Source organism: Brassica napus, chromosome A10, assembly GCF_020379485.1.
Source record: "Brassica napus cultivar Da-Ae chromosome A10, Da-Ae, whole genome shotgun sequence".
NCBI classification, from domain to species: Eukaryota; Viridiplantae; Streptophyta; class Magnoliopsida; order Brassicales; family Brassicaceae; genus Brassica; species Brassica napus.
In genome coordinates this window covers 18339398-18365453 of record NC_063443.1, presented here as the reverse complement: position 1 = coordinate 18365453, position 26056 = coordinate 18339398, and the positions used below count along the sequence as shown (strand labels likewise).

The 26056-nt window shown below is 35.0% G+C and overlaps 5 protein-coding genes and 2 pseudogenes across 7 annotated transcripts; all 7 read left to right on the top strand.

Annotated features, from left to right (window-relative positions):
• The first annotated feature begins 1531 nt into the window (after nucleotides 1-1531).
• Nucleotides 1532-6747, top strand: LOC106419297 (disease resistance protein RPS6-like). 2 transcript variants are annotated; one of them, XM_013860058.3, is made up of 4 exons: nucleotides 1532-3073; nucleotides 3303-4434; nucleotides 4794-5102; nucleotides 5179-6747. In XM_013860058.3, the coding sequence occupies exons 1-4, from the start codon at nucleotides 2610-2612 to the stop codon at nucleotides 6424-6426; spliced, it is 3153 nt and encodes a 1050-aa protein (XP_013715512.2). In that variant the 5' UTR covers nucleotides 1532-2609; the 3' UTR covers nucleotides 6427-6747. The 2 variants fall into 2 exon arrangements, with proteins under 2 accessions (XP_013715512.2, XP_022549399.2); XM_022693678.2 differs by having other exon boundaries at nucleotides 2798-3066; nucleotides 5179-6745.
• A 1508-nt stretch (nucleotides 6748-8255) lies between these two features.
• On the top strand, nucleotides 8256-13704 carry LOC106419086 (UDP-glycosyltransferase 76C2). 2 transcript variants are annotated; one of them, XR_007317052.1, is made up of 3 exons: nucleotides 8256-8878; nucleotides 9274-11440; nucleotides 12613-13704. XR_007317052.1 is itself a non-coding variant. In XM_013859846.3 (2 exons), exons 1-2 carry the CDS (start codon nucleotides 8398-8400, stop codon nucleotides 10149-10151), a joined length of 1359 nt encoding a protein of 452 aa, XP_013715300.1. In that variant the 5' UTR covers nucleotides 8256-8397; the 3' UTR covers nucleotides 10152-13704. The 2 variants fall into 2 exon arrangements, 1 of the variants encoding a protein (XP_013715300.1); XM_013859846.3 differs by having other exon boundaries at nucleotides 9274-13704.
• Nucleotides 10960-13704, top strand: LOC106419002 (UDP-glycosyltransferase 76C1). The gene is given in 2 exon segments (XM_013859744.3): nucleotides 10960-11440; nucleotides 12613-13704. Coding segments are annotated over 2 exon segments (1359 nt in total). The 3' UTR covers nucleotides 13491-13704.
• A 144-nt stretch (nucleotides 13705-13848) lies between these two features.
• On the top strand, nucleotides 13849-16301 carry LOC106419244 (annotated as a pseudogene).
• Nucleotides 16302-16534: 233 nt separating this feature from the next.
• Nucleotides 16535-18681, top strand: LOC106419233 (UDP-glycosyltransferase 76C4-like). The gene is made up of 2 exons (XM_013859990.3): nucleotides 16535-17256; nucleotides 17697-18681. The coding sequence occupies exons 1-2, from the start codon at nucleotides 16773-16775 to the stop codon at nucleotides 18572-18574; spliced, it is 1362 nt and encodes a 453-aa protein (XP_013715444.2). The 5' UTR covers nucleotides 16535-16772; the 3' UTR covers nucleotides 18575-18681.
• Nucleotides 18682-18964: 283 nt separating this feature from the next.
• LOC106419479 (UDP-glycosyltransferase 76C5) lies at nucleotides 18965-20832 on the top strand. The gene is made up of 2 exons (XM_013860274.3): nucleotides 18965-19565; nucleotides 19806-20832. The coding sequence occupies exons 1-2, from the start codon at nucleotides 19088-19090 to the stop codon at nucleotides 20684-20686; spliced, it is 1359 nt and encodes a 452-aa protein (XP_013715728.2). The 5' UTR covers nucleotides 18965-19087; the 3' UTR covers nucleotides 20687-20832.
• A 945-nt stretch (nucleotides 20833-21777) lies between these two features.
• Nucleotides 21778-25978, top strand: LOC106419241 (annotated as a pseudogene).
• The last annotated feature ends 78 nt before the right edge of the window (nucleotides 25979-26056 follow it).

Below are 26056 nucleotides of genomic sequence, written 5' to 3'. Positions count from 1 at the left end.
TTTTAAAATACACTAGATTCTGACCCGCACGCCCGTGCGGGTGTAATTTAAAGGGGTTGTTCAAAAAATTTCATATCTGATTGATTCTATTATTTTTACCACTTACCAATATTTAATTTTTTAATATAAATTTTTTAATTGTTTAAAATTGCTATTTGTTTTATTTTTTTTTATAAATATATATAACAATAATGTGAATTATCATTTATTTTTTTATTTATATATCATTTACTTATTATAATAATTCATTTTTATGTCGAATATACATTTTAGTTTTTAATGGATTAGATAAATAGGTCTTATTAGATGATATTTTTTTATAAAATTATACACATTTATTATACTTATTCTTTAAAATAAGTACTTTGTGCAATATGATATATTTTAAACTATATTAGATCAAATAGGTCAATTACTTTATATTTTAAATTATATATACATTTTAATTTGGGGTTTATATTAATACATTGTACTAAAGCCACCAAATCATAAAAGTAATTTAAATAGGTAATTATGATATAATAATAACAAACATTGACAAACATAATTAATATAAATCGTGTAAGTCAAATTTGATAAGCAAACAGATTGTTTCTAGAAAAATTATTAGTTCCGTATAAATAGGTATAAGAAAATTGGCTTTAAATGTAATTAACATTTATGATTAAATCGACACATTACCCATTTATTTGATAGTATATATAGAAATAATATTTCATAACTTAGGCAATTGCAGATTCTTTTTATTTTAAATATTGATATTGTATTAATTAATGTGTTTGCTTAAATATAGGAACTGTTATTGATTAAAAGGTTAATGGCATTCTATTGTAAAATTTTAGGAAATTATTGATTTATTTTATATATTATATACATTTGTATGACATGTTTTAGTTTTTAAGTTTAATTATAAAATTATTGTGATGAATTATCAAAATTAGATATACAAAACAGAAGAAAGTAGACAAATTTGTAGATTTGTAATAATAGTATTGCTTAATTTACCATATATAGACAATTTTAGATCAATTTTAACCGATTTAGAACAGTTTAAACGAATTTAAATCATATAAATCGGTATAAATCGGATTTTAAAAAAATCGTTTCGGATAGGACCAAGTTGCCTAGACCTAGGCGCCGCCTAGACCGATTTTTAGAACCTTGATAAAGAGTATATGATCATTTTGGTGAGATATTCACGGTATACAACAAAATATAAACATAGTTATAGAATAGGAATATAGTAAATGATAGTAATATTTAGTTAATCACGGTATTATTTTTGAACACGTAACGGTATGTTTGTGAACCTTCAATGGCTCCTTTGAAATAAATTTAATTAGTGTTTAAAAAAAGCAATTTAATGTTACATATATTCTAAAGATTTTGCGATGTATTTATCTTAGTAAATCGTGATTAGCAGGTATATCTTTTTTTTATTAATGTGATAGCTTTAACTTAGGAGCTTATTATGCTAAGTTAGTAATTAGTCAATGATTTTAGGAATAGTTAGCTGATCTCATTACATAAATCGTTACAAAATCTATAATAAATGATTTTTTGTTTGAAAACTAAAAATTAAAATATATTTTGAATCCTGTTTTTTAACGATTAATGTATACTAAACCAAATGGTTTCTGTTTCAAAAAAACCCGAATGGTTTCAAAATTGAATCTAATTCATGTAATATATGTAAACCGGTTTAGTGGTTTTCAACAATTATATTACTAAAGTAATGGAATAGTCATGGTTCGAAATGTTAATCAATTGTATTTTGGCACTTGATTTAACAATAGTGGTTTACTTTCGTCGTAAAAAAACAATATTGGTTTACTAAATTATTTAAACCGATTGGATTTGTAGTCAAACAAAAATTGAATGTTATTTTATGGTTATAGATATATTGAAGAGCAATTATTGGGTCAAACCAATGCTAATGGGCTTGCAGCTTGCCTTCATACGTGAAAACATTTTCTGAATATTAGTTAATGGGCAGATTAACACCAGTGGCATTCTGTTGTAATTTTTAAGGAAAAATCAGGGTTAATTATTATTTGTACTTCACTTTTAATAGATTAGATGATTAATTTTATTTGAAAATTAGTAATTTTATATGTATGCATTTTTATAAAATATTTTTTTTATATAGATAATTAAATCAAGAAGTGCGAAGTGTAGAGAAAATAAATCTTTCGTCTCTTGTTCTGATTCACTATTAGCTTAAGTTCACCATATAGTGGCTTGGATTTAATTCATGTGTTTTTAGGCGTCTAAAAACAGACTAGCTGTTAAGAAGATTGAGTTTCAAATAGCTTTCTTTTTTTTATTTTCAAATAACTTTCTTTTTTTGTTTCAAATAACTTTGTAATCAAATCTTCCTTCAAACATTTATTCAGGTAATATTTACGATTTAACTTTTTTTTAAAGAAAAAGCTTCAGGTTTGCAAACATTCATACCAGTCCCAACAATGCAAAAAGTCAACGATTACAAACTCATTTATTTTATTTTCTAACATTACTTGTACATAAAAGTCAACGAAACTTGTTTCAAAACTCTCAGTCTTCCTCCTTTCAAAATCTCTGTACGTCAATCTTCTTCTTCTTCTTTGATGGCTTCATCATCTCGCAGCCGGAGCTTACAGGTGTTCCCAAGCTTCAGGGGGAAAGATGTTCGGCAAACATTCCTCAGCCACCTTATCGTTGCTCTGGATCGCAAACTAGTCTGTACCGTATTCAAAGACAGTCAAATCGACCGCGGCCACTCGATCAGCCCAGCTCTTGTGCAGGCGATCAGAGACTCCAGGGTTTCCATCGTAGTGCTCTCCAAGAACTACGCTTCCTCCAGCTGGTGTTTAGACGAGTTGCTGGAGATCTTGAAGTGCAGGGAAGAGTTAGGTCAGATTGTTATGACGATCTTCTACGATTTGGATCCTTCTGACGTTAGGTATCAGATCGGAGAATTCGGCAAGGCCTTTGAGAAAACTTGCGAGAAGAAAACAGCAGATGTGACGAAACAATGGCGGCTTGCTTTAACGGAAGTAGCAAACATCCACGGACATCATTCTCGTAAATGGTCTTTTCTTTGAATTTAATTTGTTGAAATTTATTTATCTCTGGGTGCAATCATACCAGCACTAATGCACATGATCCAGGGACATCATTCTCGTAAATGGTCTGAGTCTTTTGAATTTAATCTATTGAAATTAATTTACCTCTGGGTGCGATCAAACTAACAGTAATGCACATAGTCCCATCAGAACTCCGTGGTTAAGCAATGTTTTATCTCTTTTTTTTTTAATCAGGGACAGTGAAGCACACATGGTAGATGATTTTGTCAATGATGTTTCATGTAAGCTGAATTGCTCACAATCATCATCAGAAGAGTTTGATGATTTGATTGGGATCGAAGCTCATATAGCAAACATGGTTTCACTGTTGTCTATGGATGCTGAACAAGTGTTGATGGTAGGGATTTGGGGTCCTTCGGGAATTGGTAAGAGTACCATCGCGAGAGCTTTATTTGGTAGCCTCTCTTACCGATTCCAAAGGTGTGTCTTCATCGATAGATCCTTCATCGACAGGACTCTAGAAAATTTCAGAAGAATCAACTTGGATGATTACGGCGTAAAGCTGCAACTGCAAGAAAAATTTCTGTCTGAGATTTTAGACCACAAGGATGTGAAGATTGATCATTTAGGTGTGTTAAGAGGAAGGCTACAGAACCATAAAGTTCTTATAGTTCTCGACGATGTGGATGATCGATTGCTTCTAGATGCCTTAGTTGGACAAACTCTTTGGTTTGGTTCCGGTAGCAGAATCATTGTGGTAACCAAGGATGTACACTTGTTAAGAAGCCACGGTATCGAACGTGTTTACGAGGTGGGTTTTCCTTCCGAAGATCAAGCTCTCGAGATGTTCTGCCAATCCGCTTTTAAACGAAACTCTCCAGCTGATGGTTTCATGGATCTTGCCCTCGAAGTTTCGAAACTTGCCGGTAATCTTCCTTTGGGTCTTAACCTTTTGGGTTCTTCTCTGCGAGGGAGGAACAAGGAGGATTGGATCGACATGCTACCTGAGCTCAGGACATGTCTGAATGGAGACATCGAGAAAACGTTGAGATTCGGTTATGATCGGTTAAAGGAGACACATAAAAGGCTATTTCTTCACATAGCGTGTTTGTTCAACGGTGAAAAAGTTGATAGCTTAAAATGGTTGCTCGCTGATAGTGACGTTGATGTTAACACTGGTCTTAGAGTTTTAGTTGAGAGGTCGCTTATACGTATAACAACACACTTGTGTAAAACTGTGGAGATGCATAATTTGCTGCAAGAAATGGGTAGAGGAATTGTATCTGCACAGTCCTTTGACGAGCCTGGAGAACGTCAATTTCTGACTGATTCCAAGAATATATGTGATGTACTTGAGGATAACAGTGTAAGAGCTTTTTCAACTCTATTCTATTTTCCATTCTAAATTAGATTTTAAATATAAAATGTTATAATGATACTTTATTTTTTATTCTATAGTAAAAGTAAAAGATAAATTTACTTTATTAATTAATTTATTTTTTGTTCATCCTTCTATTTTATACTCTAAAAATGGTATCATTAGAATAAAATCCAGTTCTAACTCAATTACCCTATTTTCAACGAAAAATAGAGTAAACCATTGGAGATGGTCTAACAAAATTTTCCTTTTTATCATATTCACTCTCCCTTTTTATAATCTATCTTGGCTCTCGAACTTGCATATTTATTTTCGCTCTTCTTTTGATTTTTTATTTTTGTATTCAGGGCACTAAAGCTGTTTTAGGTATATCGTGGAACATATCAGAAATTGATGAGTTGTTCACGTTGGATGAGGATGCATTCAAAGGGATGAGTAATCTCCGGTTTCTTAAGATTTACAAGAACCCGTTGGAGCGTAATGAAGAAACAAAGTTGTACTTGCCCCAAGGCATACAATCTTTGTCTCGTCGACTTAGATTGTTACACTGGGATGCATATCCAATGTCACGTATGCCTTCACACTTTTCACCAGCCTATCTCGTTGAACTTGGTATGATAGATAGCGAGCTCGAGAAGATGTGGGAAGGGCCCCAGGTAAGTTTTTTATGTAGAGTAATTTATATACCAAAGTTTCTTATGATGAAAACTTATGTTTTTTTTTTGGTAACAGCCACTTAAATATCTTAAGAATATGAGCTTGTGGAGATCAAAAAAACTGAAAGAAGTCCCAGATCTTTCGAAAGCTCCCAATCTCGAGGAACTGTATCTAGCTGATTGCCAGAGTCTAGAGATGCTTCCTTCTTCTATTCGGTATCTCAAGAACCTCAAGACTTTGAACATGGAAGAATGCAGAAAGCTGGAGTTTCTTCCGACAAACATCAACTTGGAATCTCTCTCTAACCTGACTCTCTATGGATGCTCACTGATAAGAAGCTTTCCCGATATTTCGCGCAACATTTCAGTTCTCTCTCTAGAGAACACGGCGATCGAAGAAGTTCCTTGGTGGATTGAGAAGATGACTGGTCTTACCGGCCTGTTCATGAGTGGCTGCAGCAAGTTAAGCCGTATCTCGCCGAATATATCTAAACTCAAACATCTTGAGGATGTAGATTTCTCCTTGTGCTATGCATTAACTGAAGATAGCTGGCACGACGATCCTCAGGTGGTGCCTGCTCCTAATCCTATTGGAGATTTAGACATGTCTGATAACACTTTCACTAGACTTCCACACTCATTGGTTTCCATTAAACCCCAGGAGCTTAACATAGGCAACTGCAGAAAGCTCGTGTCGCTGCCTGAGCTACAGACGTCGTCGCTCAAAATACTACGCGCACAAGATTGCGAATCACTTGAGAGTATATCTCACCTCTTTCGAAACCCGGAAACCATTCTTCATTTCATTAACTGCTTCAAACTTGAACAAGAGTCCCTCATACGAAGTTCAGTTTTCAAGTACATGATCCTACCTGGTGGACAAGTGCCCCCGGAGTATTTCACTCATCGAGCTAGTGGAAGTTACTTGACGATCCCTTTACTTGAGAGCTTTCTCCATGGATCTTTTCTGCGGTTTAAGGCTTGTCTCTTGATTGACACCGACTCTACTAAGCCCACTTGGGTCAAAAGCATTATCCGGGTGTGGTGTCTCCTCAAAGGCAACCAAGGGAACCACTTTCACTCTAGTGATCTTCATATTCTCATCTTCGTTACACGTCTGTTGGACCGTCATCTAGCTATATTTGACTGTTCTTTCCCTTTAGACAATCCTCTAGCCAAATCGAACTATGACGCGGTGGAAATAAAGTTTGGATGGGATGCTTGCGAAATTAAAGAATGCGGTATACAATTCTTCTCTCCGTCCTCGGATAGTCAGCCTGGTGATGCAAATAAGCTATCTGAAGAGAACAGTGTAGACTGCTGAAACTCAGGAAGCAAATGTCAGAGTGTCGTCATTCACCAAACAGAAAGTGTCTTCTCCTCCGTGTGGCTGTTAAATAACCAATTCATTCTAGCTGGAATGCAAAAGCTCATCAGACTTTTATTATTTTACCTGGAATGCACAAGAAGATTAATAATTTAAATATGTATATTATTATTTTGTTTTAATAAGTTGAAGTATGTTGTAAAATTCATGAATATATATTCTTTTGTAGGTGGAATTATTTTAATTTTATAATTTATAAAATAGTTAATAGTGGATTAAGTTATTTTATATTTATTAATTGGTGTAGTAAATTAATTATGAATATCATATATAAATATTATAGAAATGATATATCTTATTCTATAAATAAAGATTATTATTCATTTATAATAATATTTAATATTAATCACTAATTTGATTATATAAATGTAAATATATATAATGTCGATGTCCTGCTTACGAGAGTTACAGTACACCGTGATTCATATCGAGACTGACTGTTCGGACCTGGTGGACATGATTTCGAACCCTACTGACTGGCCGGCTTTTGCCTCCGAGTTAGTTTCCTTTCGACTTTTACGAGCCGGTTTCTTGGAGTTCAGTATCAGCCGCATACCGAGGACAAGAAATTCTCGTGCAGATTCTCTCGCCAAGGAAGCAAGATGTAGCGGTGTTCTCTTTTCCCATATTGATCAGACTCAGTCGGACAGAGCGTCTCTTCGGAACGACTCAAACCCGACTACCACTTGATCTTAGAAGATGGGCGTCGACAAAAAAAAAAAAATGTAAATATTTAAAAATAATTATATTTTAAATAATAATGTAATATTAAAGTGTAATCTTAGAAAAGATACCTGCAAATATCTTTTTAGATATTTTATTTTACAAAATATTTAAATAATGTGTTATGTGTATATTTAATAATAATTAAGTTAGTTTTACGAGAAATAACACAAAATTAAATAAATTTGATGGTTTAACTATATTTTTTTTGTTAGTAGATGCTTACTGTTTATATTTTAATAATATAGATTTACAAAATAATTAAGGAGGTCTTATTGGATAAAGGATTTGAGAGTATTTCATGTTTTTTTTTTCAAATTTCCTCTTATTATATCTATCACTAATAAGGATTAATCAGTTGTATAAGTTTTCTCAAATTACAGTTTATTGGAAATATGTATCTTATCAATAAAAAAGTTTAAATAGAATTTTGTAAGATTTGGATGATATTTTATAGTAAAAAACATTGAATCAAAATACCACCTCCTATGAAGGGAAACTTTTTAAAAAGTAAAAAAAAGTTTACTTCACATTTAAAAAAAATAATTAACTGTACGAAATTAATATATATATATATATATATATATATATATTTGAAAATCAGTTTTTTTGAAACTTTTATATATTTTATATATTTCATGGAACGACAAAATATCAAATTATAGTAATTTAAAAATAAAATAAATATTTAAAATTTAAAAGTTTTTTTCCAAAACTCTGAAATCTCTTCAAAATCCAAAAAATTTGTAACAAATCTTTTTAAGATTTACTCAAATCTTGGATTTTATTGCATTTACTCAATCTTGAATTCTATCGTATCATCTAACTGTAAGAAGATTTGACAATAAAAGTAATTCTATAAAAGTGAGGATTCTTGAATAATACTATTAAGAAAAAAATATATCTCTTGCCAATTTGTCTCAAAGGCTACATTTTCAAAATCACAATATCTCTGATAGTGACCACATAGGAGTATTTATAAATTTTATAATCCAAAAGGTCAAGAAAATGGGCGGAAAGCTGAATGGGTCTAAACCAAACACACACATAACTATGAAGGTTTTGTCTGCTTTATAGATTCTCCGTATCCTGTCTAAACAACAATTGGATAAAGTACATAGATGTTCGGTCTTTTCACAAAAACCCATAGAGAAAAACACAGAGTCCTCTGCTTCGTCAATTTCAATGGAGAAGAAGAAGAATGGTGTGCGAGTGATTCTCTTCCCGTTGCCATTACAAGGCTGCATAAACCCTATGCTTCAGCTCGCCAACATCCTTCACTCACAAGGCTTCTCAATCACTGTCATCCACACGCGGTTCAACGGTCCAAAAGCTTCGAACCATCCTCTCTTCACCTTCTTAGAGATTCCAGACGGCTTGTCTGAATCCCAGATCAACGACGAGCCTACCTCTAATGTTATGTCTCTCCTCGCGCAAATCAACGTCAACGCTGAGTCCCCGTTTCGTGAATGCTTGCAAAAACTGTTGCTTGAAGAATCAGAGAAGGTTAGCTGTTTGGTCGATGATTGTGGATGGCTCTTCACACAATCTGTCGCAGAGAGTTTGAATCTCCCGAGGCTTGTTCTCTCTACTTTCAAAGCCACTTTCTTGAATGCTTATCCTATTCTCCCGCGTATCCGAACCAAAGGCTATCTTCCAGTTTCAGGTAATGCTTTGTATTCTCAGTTATGTATATCTAATTGTATATTTGTTCTTAAAGTTATAGTATTAATTAGTTAGAATTATATTTAAGGATTTTGAGAAATGTTTTTTTTATAAATAGCTCTTTATGCTTAAAGTTATATTCAATTTTATTGATTGATATTTTTAAAAATATATTTTTAAAACACAGAAAAGAGTATTCACAACTTTGATTTCCGTAAATATTCTTAGACAAAATAATATCGTTGTATTATAATTTTTTTAAACACTGAAAAGAGTATTTGCAACTTTGATTTCAGTAGATATTCTTAGACAAAATAATACCGTTGTATTATGATTGATACCGCTTAGGACCATCTTTTGGTACGTTTAAGATGGTTTTGAACCTTTGTGTCTTAGATTCGGAAGCAGAGGACTCTGTTCTTGAGTTCCCTCCGCTTCTAAAGAGAGATCTGCCAAGGATTTTCGGAGAAGACGGAGAGAAACTCGATCCATTCTTAGACACTATCGTCGACACGACGATGAGATCATCAGGTCTAATATTCATGTCCTGCCAAGAGCTGGAGAAAGATTCGTTGACTCTCTCCAACGAAATCTTCAAGGTTCCAGTCTTTGCGATTGGTCCGTTTCACAGCTACTTCTCCGCTTCGTCTAGTAGCCTTTTCAGACAAGACGAGACTTGCATTCATTGGTTAGATAATCAAGAAGATAAGTCCGTTATCTACGTGAGTCTAGGAAGCGTTGTGAACATAACGGAATCAGAGTTTTTGGAGATTGCTTGGGGTTTAAGCAATAGCAAACAGCCTTTCTTGTGGGTGGTACGACCCGGTTTGGTCTTAGGCGCAGAGTGGATCGAGTTACTCACCGAAGAGCTCGTGAGGAGCCTTGAGAAAAAAGGGAAGATAGTGAAGTGGTCTCCACAACAGGAGGTTCTTGCGCACCGAGCCGTTGGTGGGTTCTTGACACACAATGGTTGGAACTCGACGCTGGAGAGTATATGCGAAGGGGTTCCTATGATCTGTTTGCCTGGAGGTTGGGATCAAATGCTGAACGCAAGATTTGTGAGCGATGTTTGGAGGGTTGGTATTCATTTGGAGGGTAAGATCGAGAGGAAGGAGATCGAGAAAGCTGTGAGGATGTTAATGGTTGAAAGTGAAGGAGAAAAGATTCGTGGGAGGATGAATGTTTTGAAAGATGAGGTTGGGAGATCGGTTAAAGATGGTGGCTCGTCTTTTAGGTCTATAGCAGCCCTAACGAATCATATACTATCGTTGTAATAATGGGAATATTTAGCAAAAAAAACACCTAAACATTCCTCCAAAATGCAAAATATTCACAATAATTGTTTGATTGTGAAATAACCTCTTTATGTCAAAAAAAATTACTTAAGATGTAACAAAAGCTATATATATTGCAAGTGATGTATCGAAAACTTTCAATAAACTTGTTTGTAATAACAACATATTAACCATGTTTATTAGCATAAATATTATTATTAACAATAGATAATTATATTATTACAAATTATGATAATTATCTCTATAAATTCGTATAATTATGATTTTTTTGGGGGAAAAACCTAATGTAAAAGAATTAATGAATCATTAGTCAAACTACTAATTTCACATAAATATTGTTTGTATAATTAAAATAATGTATAATTTCACAAAAGCCACATAATGTAAGTGATGTCATCGAACTTTTTTAAATAAACTTCGTTTGTTTGCAGTGCAAACAACATACTATTAAGTTAACTAGCTTAATTTAAAATAAATATTGATTTGTATATTTAAAATAAATATTGTTGTGCATTTTAAATGTGTGCTTTTGTATTTCTCTTTATCAAAAAGTCTTCCAAACAATATATTTGTATCAAAAACTCAACTGTTCTTCGTAATTATCACCCACCAGAAAAGCAACATCCATGTCCTAATCAAGTACATGTGTCACACTTATCGTGTATGTCACTGTCCGTAGGCCAGTCTTCAGTGGATAAACTATTTTTCTTATTTTATGGTCTTCACTCTCTAGAAAATAAATCAAATTGCAAAGAGAGGAAGAAGTTAAGAAATCTTGATTATTGAAATGGAGAAACGTAACAAGACACGAGTGATTCTCTTCCCTCTACCATTACAAGGATGCATAAACCCTATGCTTCAGCTAGCAAAGATCCTATTCTCGAAAGGCTTCTCAATCACAATCATCCACACGCGCTTCAACGCGCCCAAACCTTCAGACCACCCTCTCTTCACTTTCCTACAGATCCCCGACGGTTTGTCCGAATCTCAGACGCAGTCTCGCGATGTCCTGCTTCAGCTCACGCTCCTCAACAACAACTGCGAGAACCCGTTACGTGAGTGTTTGACTAAACTCATCAAAGGTTCAGGAACAGAGGAAGGTGGTGAGATCAGCTGTTTGATCGATGACTCCGGGTGGGTTTTCACGCAGTCCGTCGCGGATAGTTTCAATCTCCCGAGATTCGTCCTCTGTGCGTATAAGTTCACGTTCTTTCTCCGACATCTGCTTGTCCCTCAGCTTCGCCGTGAAGGGTTTCTTCCGTTTCCAGGTACTGCTTCGATCTCCAGAGCCGGGACCCATTCCAATTTTTTTTATAATCTTGTTTTTATACTTCTAAAATTATATATATAAAAAACTATACAACCAAAAATCAAAATGTAGATTTAGGGTGGTGATCGGTAATTGCTGTTGATATTTTCCACAACCACAATTATATTTACAATTTTAAATTTACACCATTTTTGATTTGTATTTTTTTTTCAAAGTTCACGTCCATTTTTTAAAAAAATTCACGATACTTTTTTAAACTTATGTCTCAAACAAATACCTAAAACTCAAATTTAAAAATTTTAAAAAGTTAAAAATATAAACCCAAAAAAAAAAATTACAACAATATTTTTACATTCAAAAAATAAAATCACAGTTTTTACCAATCAAACCCATAAACTTTTGTTCAGGTAAATATATAGATTAATTATTTTTAAATAACATATAGATTTGAGAAAAAGACTAGAATATCACTAAACCAAGTTTATGTAGCACTCAAGGCTCAAAGTCACAAAAATAGGTTTCATTAAAGAGGTAAATATACATTTATATCCATTGGGTTAATTAATCCAAACCTTAGGATTTAAAGTTAAGGGGTGGTGTTTTGGAATTAGGGTTTAAAATTTTATAAAAAAAAATACTAAAATAAAAAATAAAAATTTTAAAAACAGTTTCAAAAAGTATTTTTAAATTATAAAAAAAAAATTTGAAAAAAAAATAAAAAAAAAATTTGAAAAAAAAAAATTATAAAAATTTCGAATCTGAAAACATATAATCTGAAACTATAAAAAAAAATCTTTTTTTTATTTTTTTTATTTTTATTTTATTTATTTTTATTTATTTTTATTTGTTTATTTAATTTTAAACCAAGGGTATTAGGGATATTTTACCCTTTAATGAATGTCATTTTTATGACTTTCTCTTTCTAGTGCTATTTTTGAGACATAAACTTCAAAAGGTGCTATTATTGACAATTGCCCTATAGATTTATATGTAAAAACGTTATTTATGTATTTTATATATAGATTAATATATAAAAATAAATAATTTTAAAAACGTTAGAGGCCCTTATAATATTGGAGGCCCATTAAAATATTTCATGTAAATGGGCTCAGGCCCGGCCCTGTCGATCTCATAATATGATCACTGTCTGTTTCTTGAACTCTGTTTCAGATTCCGAAGCAGAGGACTCTGTTCCGACGTTTCAACCGCTTCGAAAGAAAGATCTCGCGAGAATCATGGGAAACAAAGATCAGGCTGAGCCGCTGGATGCTTACTTGGTCAAGATACTCGATACGACGAAGCCAGCTTCGGGGCTCATAGTCATGTCCTGCGAAGAGCTCGACAGAGATTCGCTTTCCGAGTCCCACAAAGTCTTCACCTTTCCTATCTAGCCTATTGGCCCACCTCACATCCATGACGTGCCAGCTTCGTCTAGCAGCTTGTTCGAACCGGACCAGAGCTGCATTCCTTGGTTAGATAAGCAAGAAACGAGATCAGTGATGTACGTGAGCTTAGGGAGTATAGTGACAATCACCGAGTCTCAGTTTTTGGAGATTGCTTGTGGCTTAAGGCAAACCAACCTATCTTTCTTGTGGGTTGTTAGGCCTGGTTCGGTCCAGGGCAGAGACTGGATCGAGTCATTACCATCAGGGTTCATGGACGGGAAGGGAAAGATAGTGAAATGGGCACCGCAGCTAGATGTTCTCGCGCATAGAGCTACGGGTGGGTTTTTGACTCATAATGGATGGAACTCGACGCTAGAGAGTATATGCGAAGGTGTTCCTATGATCAGCTTGCCTTTTGTGTGGGACCAGTTGCTTAACGCGAGGTTCGTTAGCGATGTGTGGAGGATAGGGATTCATTTGGAAGGTCGCATAGAGAGAAGAGAAATCGAGAGAGCTGTGACAAGACTAATGGTTGAACCTGAAGGAGAAGAGATTCGAGAGAGAGTTAATGTGTTGCGAGATGAAGTAAGAAGATCTGTTCAACGAGGAGGCTCGTCATCTCGGTATTTAGATGATCTGGTTGATCGTATTGCATCATTCTAGCTTCATAGTTTAAAAGAGTTAGTTCAACTGGGAATGATCATGTCCATTGGTGCTTCCTGTTTGAATAACTGTTGAGACAAATCTAAAATTATATGTTGTGGTTTGGAGAATTATTGGATTGGGCCTCGAACCTCCCAAAAATATATATATAAAAAACAGTGTGATATGTTGTAAGTAACTCTTGAACCTGCTTAAAGGACTATTTGCTCTGCTCCTACTAGGCTGCAACTTGACTAGACTATACAAAACCAGATAAATTTTAAAAGGGATCTGGTCTTTCTTTATTACCACATCGAGAAGAGGAGTGTGTTGTCTCCACGTTATAGAAATATATAAAATATTTTAATGTCGAATAGACATCTTATATCAAATGTGGCATTGACTGGTATTATACGAGATTTGCATATAGTTTGAAAAAATAGGAAGAGAAAAGCTTCAAATGGAGAAGAGTAATGGCCTACGAGTGGTTCTGTTTCCACTTCCTATACAAGGCTGCATTAACCCTATGTTTCAGCTAGCCAAGATCCTCCACTCAAGAGGTTTCTCCATCACTGTGATCCACACGCGCTTCAACGCCCCAAAAGCTTCAAACCACCCTCTCTACACCTTCTTAGAGATCCCAGACGGCTTGTCCGAAGCAGAGGCAAGCACTCAAGACGTCACACTTCTCTTGACGCTTCTCAACCGAAGCTGCGAGTCTCCATTTCGTGACTGTTTGACTAAGCTTTTGAGATCTTCAGAGGAAGAGAAACAGAGGATTAGTTGTTTGATCGATGATGCTGGATGGATCTTCACACAGCCCCTTGCTTGGAGTCTGAATCTCCCGAGATTGGTCACTAATACCTATAAGGTATCCTTCTTTGTAGGTCATTTTGTTATTCCTGAGCTCAGCCGTGAAAGATATCTTCCACTGCAAGGTACTATTTAGTTCTTATTCAGAGAAATTTTCTAGGATATCATTAGAAAAAGTCTTTGTAACAAATATAGTCTCCAAAGATCAAAATGATTAAAATATTACACTAAATATGTAAATATAAATTTATATCCAATTAACTAATCTAAACTTAAAGTTTAAAATTAATGGGTGAAGTTTTGTGAGTGAATTTTAAAATTTAAAAATAGTTTCAAAAAAACATGTTGGAATTTCAAAAAGAAAATTTCCAAAAAAAAATCAATTTTTCAATTTGTTTTTGAGAATTTTTTTTATGTAAAAAATTCGAATTTGAAAACATATCATTTGAAACTATAATTTTTTTTATTTATTTAAATTTAATTTAGGGTACAAGGATTTTTAGCTTCTATGATGAAATTTTGGTCATTATGATTTTTAAAGAGCTGTTTTGTTTTCGTGACAAAAACTTAAAATGGTCTATCTGAAAAAATAGCTCTCTTGTTTAGCCTAAAACAATTTTAATATGAGTACCAGTATTATCTTAGGGCACCATTAATGGAGGAGTTTAGAAGGGGAGTTTAGCCAAAATATTAATAAAATAATAGGTGGGACACACAGAAAAATTAAGCGTTGGTGATTCTTCTGCCTAACTAGGCGTCGCTGCTTGGCTTTTTCGCGGGCCCCACTGACACGTGGCGGCCCGCGATTGGTTCGTTTTAATTTTTTTTTTTTTAATTTAGAAAAAAAAAACCAAAAATAAAAATAAAATTAAGCACCCCAGTTGGGGTGCCAGGGTTAAAGATGGTCTTAGTTTCTATAAAACATCTAGAGGTTACAATTTTTATTAGTCATATGAAATCACTATCTATCAAAACTAACATTTAGTCACATGTTCAGAACAAGATGAACCAGCAGAGGAGTTTCCGCCGCTTAAGAAGAAGGATCTCTTACAAATCCTCGACGGAGAAACAGAGGTTCTAAACTCGTACTCTGATATGATCTTGCAAACGACAAAGGCATCTTCAGGTCTTATTTTCGTGTCATCATGTGAAGAGTTGGATCAAGAATCACTCAGCCAAGCACGTAAAGACTATCAAATCCCCGTCTTTGCGATAGGACCATCTCATATCTACTTCCCGGGCTCTTCTAGTAGTTTGTTCACAGTTGATGAGACTTGTATTCAGTGGTTAGACAAACAAGAAGACAACTCCGTGATTTACGTGAGTTTTGGGAGTGTCGTGAACATCAGTGAAACAGAGTTGTTGGAGATTGCTTGGGTCTAAGAAACAGCGACCAGCCTTTCTTGTGGGTGGTACGTGTTGGTATGGTCATTGGAAATAAATGGGTCGAGGCTATACCGGAAGAGCTCATGGAAAGGCTGAAGGAGAAGGGGAAGATAGTGAAATGGGCACCGCAACAAGAGGTTCTAAAGCACCGAGCCACTGGTGGATTCTTGACACACAATGGTTGGAACTCGACGGTTGAGAGTGTTTGTGAAGGCGTCCCTATGATTTGTGTGCCTTCTGTATGGGACCAGTTGCTAAATGCAAGATTTGTTAGTGATGTGTGGATGGTGGGGCTTCATCTAGAGGGTAGGATTGAGAGAAATGAGATCGAGAGAGTGGTGAGGAAACTGTTGTTGGAACCTGAAGGTGAAGTGATCCGAGAGAGGATGAAACTTCTTGCGGAGAAAGTAGGAAGATCGGTTAAACAAAACGGTTCGGCTTATCGATCTTTGGAACGTTTGGTTGATCATATATCATCTTTCTAGCCATTTATGAGTGTTTTGATTCCTGTTATTTTAATTTTCAACTAATAAAGTGTTAATGTTTTGGAGATATTCTCCTCTGTGTTATTTCGAGTCTTGTTTCTCTATTGTTGTAAACTTTGGTCTTTGTGGATTCGACATTACAAGTGTACCTCATCCACGTTGCTGCGCATTTACGGTTTTAACTTAACCGAACCAAAAACCATGCCTACATTTGTTAATTATTTACTAATATATTTTGCATAGAAACGGAATCTGAGCTTAACCTTAAGTCATACCAAATATATTTATAATTTTTTTAATTCTGACAACCAATGTTCATTATAAAATTGAACCACTAGTTCTTGTCTTTCTGTAACTACTAATATGATTAACTCCGATCTTTTACTCGGGGTTCTTAATTCATGATTTAATATTTTTCTTTTTAACATTTTTCGGCTAAGAAACGGTTCTCTTATTTAAGAGACGGTTCTTAACTTTTTTTAGTTGAGATTAATCATGCCCCAAAGGACATCTAACTTATATTATTTTATTACTTACGTTAAGCAGTAGAATACATCATCTCCGAGGAGATAGCATTCACTGAACTTAGATCAAGAAAAAAAAAAGGGAGAAAGCTTCAATGGAGAAGAGTAATGGCAGACGAGTGATAATGTTTCCACTTCCACTACAAGGCTGCATCAACCCCATGATTCAGCTCGCCAAGATCCTCCACTCAAGAGGGTTCTCCATCACTGTCATCCACACTCGCTTCAACGCGCCGAAAGCTACAAGCCACCCTCTCTTCACCTTCTTAGAGATCCAAGACGGCTTGTCTGAAACAGAGACAAGAACTGATGATAACACTTGGCTCTTCACTCTTCTCAACCGAAGATGCGAGACTCCGTTTCGTGACTGTTTGACTAACCTTTTGGGATCTTCATCAGATTCAGAAACAGAGAGGATTAGCTGTTTGATCCATGACTCTGGATGGACCTTCTTCACACGATCCGTAGCAAAGAGTTTGAAACTCCCGAGATTGGTTCTCAATACGTACACAGTCTCCTTCTTTCTCAACCATTTTGCTCTTCCTAAACTCCGCCGTGAAGTGTCTCTTCTGTCTCAAGGTATATTATTATTTCTCGCTTTACATACTATTTATTACTCTCTAATATGAATATTCCCATCTTTGTTTGATTTTTCATTTTCAAATCTTTTAGATATATTGACATTAATTAATTTTCTTTTGTTAAGTATCACTGCGACATGAGTTTACATATCTAAGTGCGGATGAGTAAAAAATAAATAAAGCAGAAAGTAGATGACACACATATTTTGTTAACGAGTTTGTTTTCTATTCTCCGGGACTATGTCTAGAATTCGAATCCACTAAAATGAGAAAGCAAATTACAACCAACTCGCAAACGCGTAATACAAGCACAACCCTCTTGAATCAGCGCTCTATAGAGAGTGAGTTTGGTGTGCATGAGATCTTAGGGTATAGAAAATTAAGTTTCTAGCATCTTGCGTATTAGAACAAGCAACTCTTTTATATATTCTTTTACAGATTCAGAACAAGATAATCTAGTTCAGGACTTTCCTCCACTTAGGAAGAAGGATCTTTTAAGGATTCTTAAAGAGAAAAGGGAGTACTTAGAACCCTACTTGAATATGATTTTGGAAACGACAAAGTCGTCTTCAGGCATTATATTCATGTCCTGCGAAGAGTTGGAGCAAGACTCACTATGCAAAGCACGTGAAGATTTCAAAGTACCAATATTTGCGATAGGTCCATCTTATAGCAACTTTCCAGCTTCGTCTAGTAGCTTGTTCATACAGGACGAGACTTGCATTCCATGGTTAGACAAACAAGAAGACAAATCCGTAATTTACGTGAGTTTCGGTAGCCTCATTTCCATGACCGGACCAGAGTTAACTGAGATTGCTTGTGGTCTAAGAAACAGCGGCCAACCATTCTTGTTGGTTGTTAGGGTTGGTTTGGTCAAAGGTACGGAATGGATCGAGGCCATACCGGAAGAACTCATGGCAAAGGTTTACGAGAAGGGAAAGATAGTGAAATGGGCACCGCAACAAGAGGTTCTAAAGCATCAGGCCATAGGAGGATTCTTGACACACAATGGCTGGAACTCGACTGTTGAGAGTGTTCGTGAAGGCGTCCCTATGATCTGTTTGCCTTGTATATGGGACCAATTCGTAGATGCAAGACTTGTTAGTGACGTATGGAGGGTAGGGCTGCATCTAGAGCATCGGATTGAGAGAAATGAGATCGAGAGTTCGATAAGGAGTTTGTTTTCTGGAAGTGAAGGAGAAGCGATCCGAGAGAGTATGAGACTTCTCAAGGAGAAAGTTGGAAGATCGGTTAAAGAAAACGGTTCAGCATATCGATCTTCAGAGAGTTTGATTGATCACATATCATATTTTTAGCTATATGTGTTGCTATGTCTTTGTGTTTTCAATTATGTATCTTGTTTTTTTTGTCGGCAAAAATTAATTATGTATCTTGTTATTAAGTTGTTTTTAAATTGAGGAAACTCTTCCTTTGTGTTTGGGTGGAACTTAACGGCCTCATTCGGCTTACAACCATGGTCCTATAACCACTGGACCACCACAACTGGAGCCGACACTTAATTTTTTTATTTCCGATATATTGGCATGGCATACAAACCAAATCTGATTTTAAACCTATAGTATACGATACAGATTTTATATTATAGTTTTGACTACTAATGTTCATTTTAAAATTGGACCCACTTGCTCTTCTTGTCTTTCTCTACCTACTAAGGGGCATGTGGAGCAATCATGTAGGGTTGTGTCTCCACTCTTCACGTAACTATATCATTTAATTACGTTATAATAAAGACACCTTATCTCCAAGGAAATAGCATTCACTGAGCTTTTAGATTTGGATCCGGAAAAAGAAAAAGGAGAAAAGCTTCAATGGATCAGAGTAATGGCCGACGAGTCGTTCTGTTTCCACTTCCAATACAAGGCTGCATCAACCCCATGTTTCAGATGGCCAAGATCCTCCACTCAAAAGGTTTCTCCATCACTATCATCCACACGCGCTTCAACGCTCCAAAAGCTTCAAGCCACCCTCTCTTCACCTTCTTCGAGATACAAGACGGCTTGTCTGAAACAGACATGAGAACTGATGATAACACTTGGCTCTTCACTCTTCTCAACCGAAGATGCGAGGCTCCGTTTCGTGACTGTTTGACTAAGCTTTTGGGATCTTCAGATTCAGAAACAGAGAGGATTAGCTGTTTGATCCACGATTCTGGATGGACCTTCACAGGATCCGTAGCTGAGAGTTTGAAGCTCCCGAGATTGGTTCTCAACGTGTACACAGTTTCCTACTTTCGCAGCCATTTTGCTCTTCCTAAGCTCCGCCGTGAAGTGAATCTTCTGTCGCAAGGTATCTTTTCACGTTCCGATCTTTTTAGATATATAGGGTTTCATTAAGTATTACTGGTTCGGTCATATGAATTTATCCACACATGAGTTTACATCAACAATCTTGATCTATTTGTAGTATAATTAAATTTTAAGCAATTTTGTTATATGGAGAGTGAGTTTAGTGTCCTTGAGATATCACATCTTGCGTATAGATCAAGCAACTCTTTTTTTTCTTTGCTTTTCCTTTTTCAATTTACAGATCTAGACCAAGACGATGTAGTTCAGGAGTTTCAACCACTTCGAAAGAAGGATCTTGTGCGGCTTCTTAAAGAGAAAAGAGAATACTTAGAACCCTACTTGAATATGATTTTGGAATCGACAAAGTCGTCTTCAGGCATTATATTCGTTATGTCTTGTGAAGAGTTGGACCAAGACTCATTACCTAAGGCACGTGAAGATTTCAAAGTACCGATCTTCGCGATAGGTCCATCTCATAGCAAGTTCCCAGCCTCGTCTAGTAGCTTGTTCACACAGGACGAGACTTGCATTCCATGGTTAGACCAACAAGAAGACAGATCCGTAATTTACGTGAGTTTCGGTAGCCTCGCTTCCATGACCGGACCAGAGTTAATTGAGATTGCTTGTGGTCTAAGAAACAGCGGTCAGCCCTTCTTGTTGGTTGTACGAGTTGGTTCGGTTAAAGGCACAGAATGGATCGAGGCCATACCGGAAGAACTCATGGCAAAGGTTAACGAGAAAGGGAAGATAGTGAAGTGGGCACCACAACAAGAGGTTCTGAAGCATAGAGCTATAGGAGGATTCTTGACACACAATGGTATGAACTCGGTGGTTGAGAGTATTTGTGAAGGCGTCCCTATGATCTGCTTGCCTTGTTTGTGGGACCAGTTCTTATATGCAAGACTTGTTAGTGACGTATGGAGGGTGGGGCTGCATCTAGAGCATCGGATTGAGAGAAATGAGATTGAGAGTGCGATAAGGAGATTATTGTTTGGAAGTGAAGGAGAAGCAATCCGAGAGAGGATGACACTTCTTAAGGAGAAAGTCGAAAGATCGGTTGAAGAAAACGGTTCGGCGTATCGATCTTTAGAGAGTTTGATTGATCATATATCATCTTTCTAGCTTTTTTTATGGATGTTTTTGATTTCTTTGTCATCATATATTTCCAATCAAACTGTTAAATGTTTCGAAGTTATGCCTCCTGTGTGGTTGGCATTGTTTGAATAAAACAAGACTAATAAATCTAATATGCATTTAGTTTTATTTAACTTTGATAAGCATTTCTTACTTTCTAATCAAAACAAAATGCCTAAAATATATATTTTTAATAACTAAAAATTTCTGAGTTAGAAGCATCATATATCTTTAAAAAAAGAGATCTAAACCATTTTAAAATTAACTCTTATTTTGAAAACAAATTTTTCAATGGGAATATGAGTTAATGATCTATTAGAGCACCTCCAACAGTGGATGGAGGTCTCACTAAGTTTCTTAAAATAAAAAAATTATAAACAGAGAAGAATCCAAATTCTAAACAGACATTGTAAGAGCATTAGCAATGCTGATACTCTCTTTCTCTCGATAGCCAATCGCGGGTTCCCATGTGGCGATGGGACCCGCGCACAGTGAAGAATTTGTAAAAAATTAATCCTTAGCTAAGGATTAATTTGGCACATATTTTTAAATATAATGAGTCCCACAAATTATTATAATAAGTTTAATGCTAAGGATTTTGTTAAAACTCACCATTGGAGGTGGTCTAAGATACCATTCAGAATTCCTTCTACAAACATGGCAACCTAACCAGGGCCGGCTCAGATGTATTGTGGACCCTAGGGCGAGATTTAAAATATGCCCTTTAGTTATTCATTGGTCCAAATTAAATCACTCAATTTTCATTATTTATTTTTATATGTGTATAAAACCCAAATCCACAAGAAAATTATAAAAATGATGTACTATCGTCTACCGCAATGGTCCATAAAGCCCAATATGTTGAACATAAATTTGATGTTTTTCCTTTGACATTGCCGACAAACAATTATATTAAAAATTTAAAGAGGAACTCGGTTGGAACAGTTTAGACAAGGCCCTTTAATTATTCAACGATTGGAATATATGGGCCCCTATTGTACGTTGGTCTTGGCCCTTTTGTACGTGGACCCTGGGCGGATGCACTGCTGGCCCCTGTCCTTGAGCCGGCCCTGAACCTAACATTGGCTGTATTTTAAAAACAAATAAAATTTAATTAGTAAATAATTAAGAACCCAATTTGAGTATGTAACCATTGAGGTTGCTCTTGAACTTATGTTAGGTCATCATACAGTTCATTTGACCTAAAATGAAATTCCTCTTTTTTTTTTCTTATTGCAATTAGGTTTAGAACTTTTAATTGCATTCCTTAGTTACAAGACAAAAACAAAAATCCCTAAATCATTTGCTCTAATATATCAGTTAGAGTCTTGCTTATCTAATGTTGGAAGCTTTAGTTTTGGGGAATTTGACCCAATGTGTATAATGTACCTCATCGACTTCGCCGGTGGATTTGATGTTTTCATTTTAGGTTGACCTAAACAAAAAAAACAACATGCCGTAACTAAACATTTGTTAATTGTTATTACCAATATATTCGCATATAAATCGAATCCGAATATGAACTCAGTGTATACGATACATACTTATTTTTAATTCTGACTGATAATGTTTCATTATTAATCTGGACCACTAGCTCGTCTTTCTATACCTACGAAAGGCATAATATAACATTTAGAATTTTGTCTCCACTCGTCACGAAACATAACTATGGCTTCTAATGCTAACTTGTGTAGACCATACTGAATATAGTTAATAGTAATGAAAATCTGTTTTTCTATATATATATATACATTTTTGTTAGTATTAGAACCGCACCGCCGTACGTTACCATTCGTAGCCTATATTATTTTCTTAGGTTATATAGATATCTTAACTCCAAGGAAACATCATTCACTGAACTTTTGGTTTTGGTTCGGGAGAGAAAAAAGAAGAAAGCTTCAATGGAGAAGAGTAATGATGGCCTACGAGTGATTCTATTTCCACTTCCAATACAAGGCTGCATCAATCCCATGATTCAGCTCGCCAAGATCCTTCACTCAAGAGGTTTCTCCATCACAGTAATCCACACGCGCTTCAACGCTCCAAAAGCTTCAAGCCATCCTCTCTTCACTTTCTTAGAGATACCAGACGGCTTGTCTGAAACAGAGAAAAGAACTGAAGATAAGACTTTTCTCTTCACTCTTCTCAACCGAAGATGTGAGGCTCCGTTTCATGACTGTTTGGCTAAGCTTTTGGTATCTTCAGATTCAGAAACACAGAGGATTAGCTGTTTCATCCATGACTCTGGATGGACCTTCACACCATCCGTAACAAAGAGCTTGAAACTCCCGAGACTGGTTCTCAGCACGTACACAGTCTCCTTTTTTCTCAACCATTTTGCTCTTCCTAAGCTCCGCCGTGAAGCGTCTCAAGGTATTATTATTTTCTCTCTTTACATGCCATTTACTCTCTAACATGAATATTTCCTATTTTTGTTTAATTTTTCCATGTTCAGATCTTTTTAGATATATCTAAAATTAATTAATTTATTTTTTGTTAAGTATTACCGCAACGGTCATATGAAATTATCTACACATGAGTTTACACATCAACAGTCCTGATAAATATGTAGTATAACTAACTGTATAAGAGATTAGAGATTATAATGTTCTATAGAGAGTCCGCTTGAGATCTTAGGGTTTATAAAATTTGAGTTTCTTACATCTTGCGTATACATCAGGCAACTCTTTTATATATAAATATTTTTTTTGCTTTCCCTTTTCTATTTGTCACTTTACCATATATACCTTTTACGCTATATACTATAACTAACTGTATAAGCGATTTTGTTCTATAGAGAGTGAGTTTGGTGCGCTTGAGAACTTAGGGTACAGAAAATTACGTTTTTTCCTTACATCTTGCGTATAGATCAAGCAACTTTCTTTTACAGATTCAGAACAAGACGACCTAGTTCAGGAGTTTCCACCACTTCGAGAGAAGGATCTTGTACGGCTTCTGAAAGAAAAAAGGGAATACTTAGAACCCTACTTGAATATGATGTTGGAAGCGACAAAGTCGTCTTCAGGCATTATATTCATGTCCTGCGAAGAGTTGAACCAAGACTCATTACCTAAGGCACGTGAAGACTTCAAAGTACCAATCTATGCGATAGAACCATCTTTTAGCAACTTTCCTGCTTCGTCCAGTAGCTTGTTCACACAAGACGAGACTTGCATTCCATGGTTAGACAAACAGGAAGACAAGTCCGTAATTTACGTGAGTTTCGGTAGCCTCGCTACCATGACCAGACCAGAGTTAATTGAGATTGCTTGTGGTCTAAGAAACAGCGGCCAACCGTTTTTGTTGGTTGTTCGGGTTGGTTTGGTCAAAGGCACGGAATGGAACGAGGTGATTCCCGGAGAACTCAAGGCAACGCTTAATGAGAAGGGAAAGATAGTGAAATGGGCACCGCAACAAGCGAGGTTCTAAAGCATCGAGCAGTCGGTGGATTCTTGACCCACAATGGCTGGAACTCGGTGGTTGAGAGTGTTTGTGAAGGGGTTCCTATGATCTGTTTGCCTTTTATATGGGACCAGTTTCTAAATGCAAGACTTATTTGTGACTTATGGAGGGTAGGGCTGCATCTAGAGCATCGGATCGAGAGAAATGAGATCGAGAGTTCGATAAGAAGTTTATTTTTTGGAAATGAAGGAGAAGCAATCCGAGAGAGGATGAGACTTCTGCAAGAGAAAGTTGAAAGATCGGTTAAAGAAAACGGTTCGGCGTCTCGATCTTTAGAGAGTTTGATTGATCATATATCATCTTTCTAGCTATCTTTGTGTTTTGAGTTATGTGACTTATGTCTTATTATTAAGTTGTTTTGTGTAATAAGGAAACACTTCCTTGTGTTTGGCATTGTTGTTGGAACTTCTTTTTTTTATTAATAAAAGATATTCACATAAAAATTGAATCTTAACTAAAACTAAAACTATACCAGATTGATCTATATTTTAAGCCTGAGTATAAACAAAACATATATTAATTAATTATCCTTAAGTGTGATTAATGGTATTGAGAAACCAATTAAGATTCGGATTCAACACATATATATCTTGACAGGCTGCAAGCTGCACACTTACCAAGTTAGTTAAAGCTTTTGATTGAAGTAGACCATCGAGAGTTTATTATTGTTACGTAGATAGTGGAGACAAAACTCTCTATGGAAAGCTTAGAATCCCGCAATTATATACGTATATATAATATATATATACATATACATATATTTTAAGAACATAAGAGCAAGAAACCCCTAATAATATTGTTCTTAGGTTATAATATATATATACATATACACATATTTTAAGAACATAAGAGCAAGAAACCTCCAATAATATTTCCTCGAGAAAAGTTTCCAAACAGAAAAGCATATCTTAATGATTTATATGTGTACGTACGTACGTAATCAAAGACTATGATGAATTGATACCGTATTCTATTTCTTATATACAAGATCTCAAAAATCTAAGTAAAATTAGACTTCGATTTAACAGTTGCACAAGCACAGGGAACCAAGGTCACATCAGGTGTCACGTCAACATCCAAAACACGTTTTATTTATTCCGAAAATAAAACATTCATCTAGTCTTTGTTGTCCAACCAGTATTAAAACCCTTGGAAGTAGAATGTTTTCCTTTTATACATAATTACTGATTTCTATGAAACTATTGGATTACCAATCTATATCAAGTAAACCAAACCAATCAGATACTAAAGTTCCAAATATGAAACCCCTTTGAATTCTTCCAAAAACTTCTATAAAATTTAAAAAAAAAAAAGGCATGAATCGCATGATTCATTACGAGTTAGGTATTAAAAAAATGGTGAATAAAAATTATTGTGTTGCTTGTTTGCAGATTTTCAAAAAACTTTATTTGTACACAGAAAACACCTTTCTAAAAAAACATCATTTCTACAGTAATGAAAAAAAATATTTATATTTTATTTATATAAAATAATTATTTATTTTCTATAATTGTTATTATTAATTATAAATATTTGAGAGATTACTTTCTATAAAAATTAAAATTAAATTTTTATAGTTTTAATCACATAAAACATATACAAAAACTAAAATTTAAGTCATAATCATTTTAATATATAATATATTGTACACAAATAAAAAAAATAAAAAAATATTATTCAAGTAAAAAAAAAATAAAATCTATAAAAAATAAAAACACAAGCTCAAAAATTAATATTCATAAACTAAAAACTAAAACTAAAATCCAAAATCTGTATAATCAAGTAATGTGCGTTCAAAAGTTTTTTTTTTTTTGTTGTAACTGATGCGTTCAAAAGTTGTTACTCAACTAATTAGTAGCATGACAAGTAAAACGTGTCTTTTGTAAGAAAAAAAAA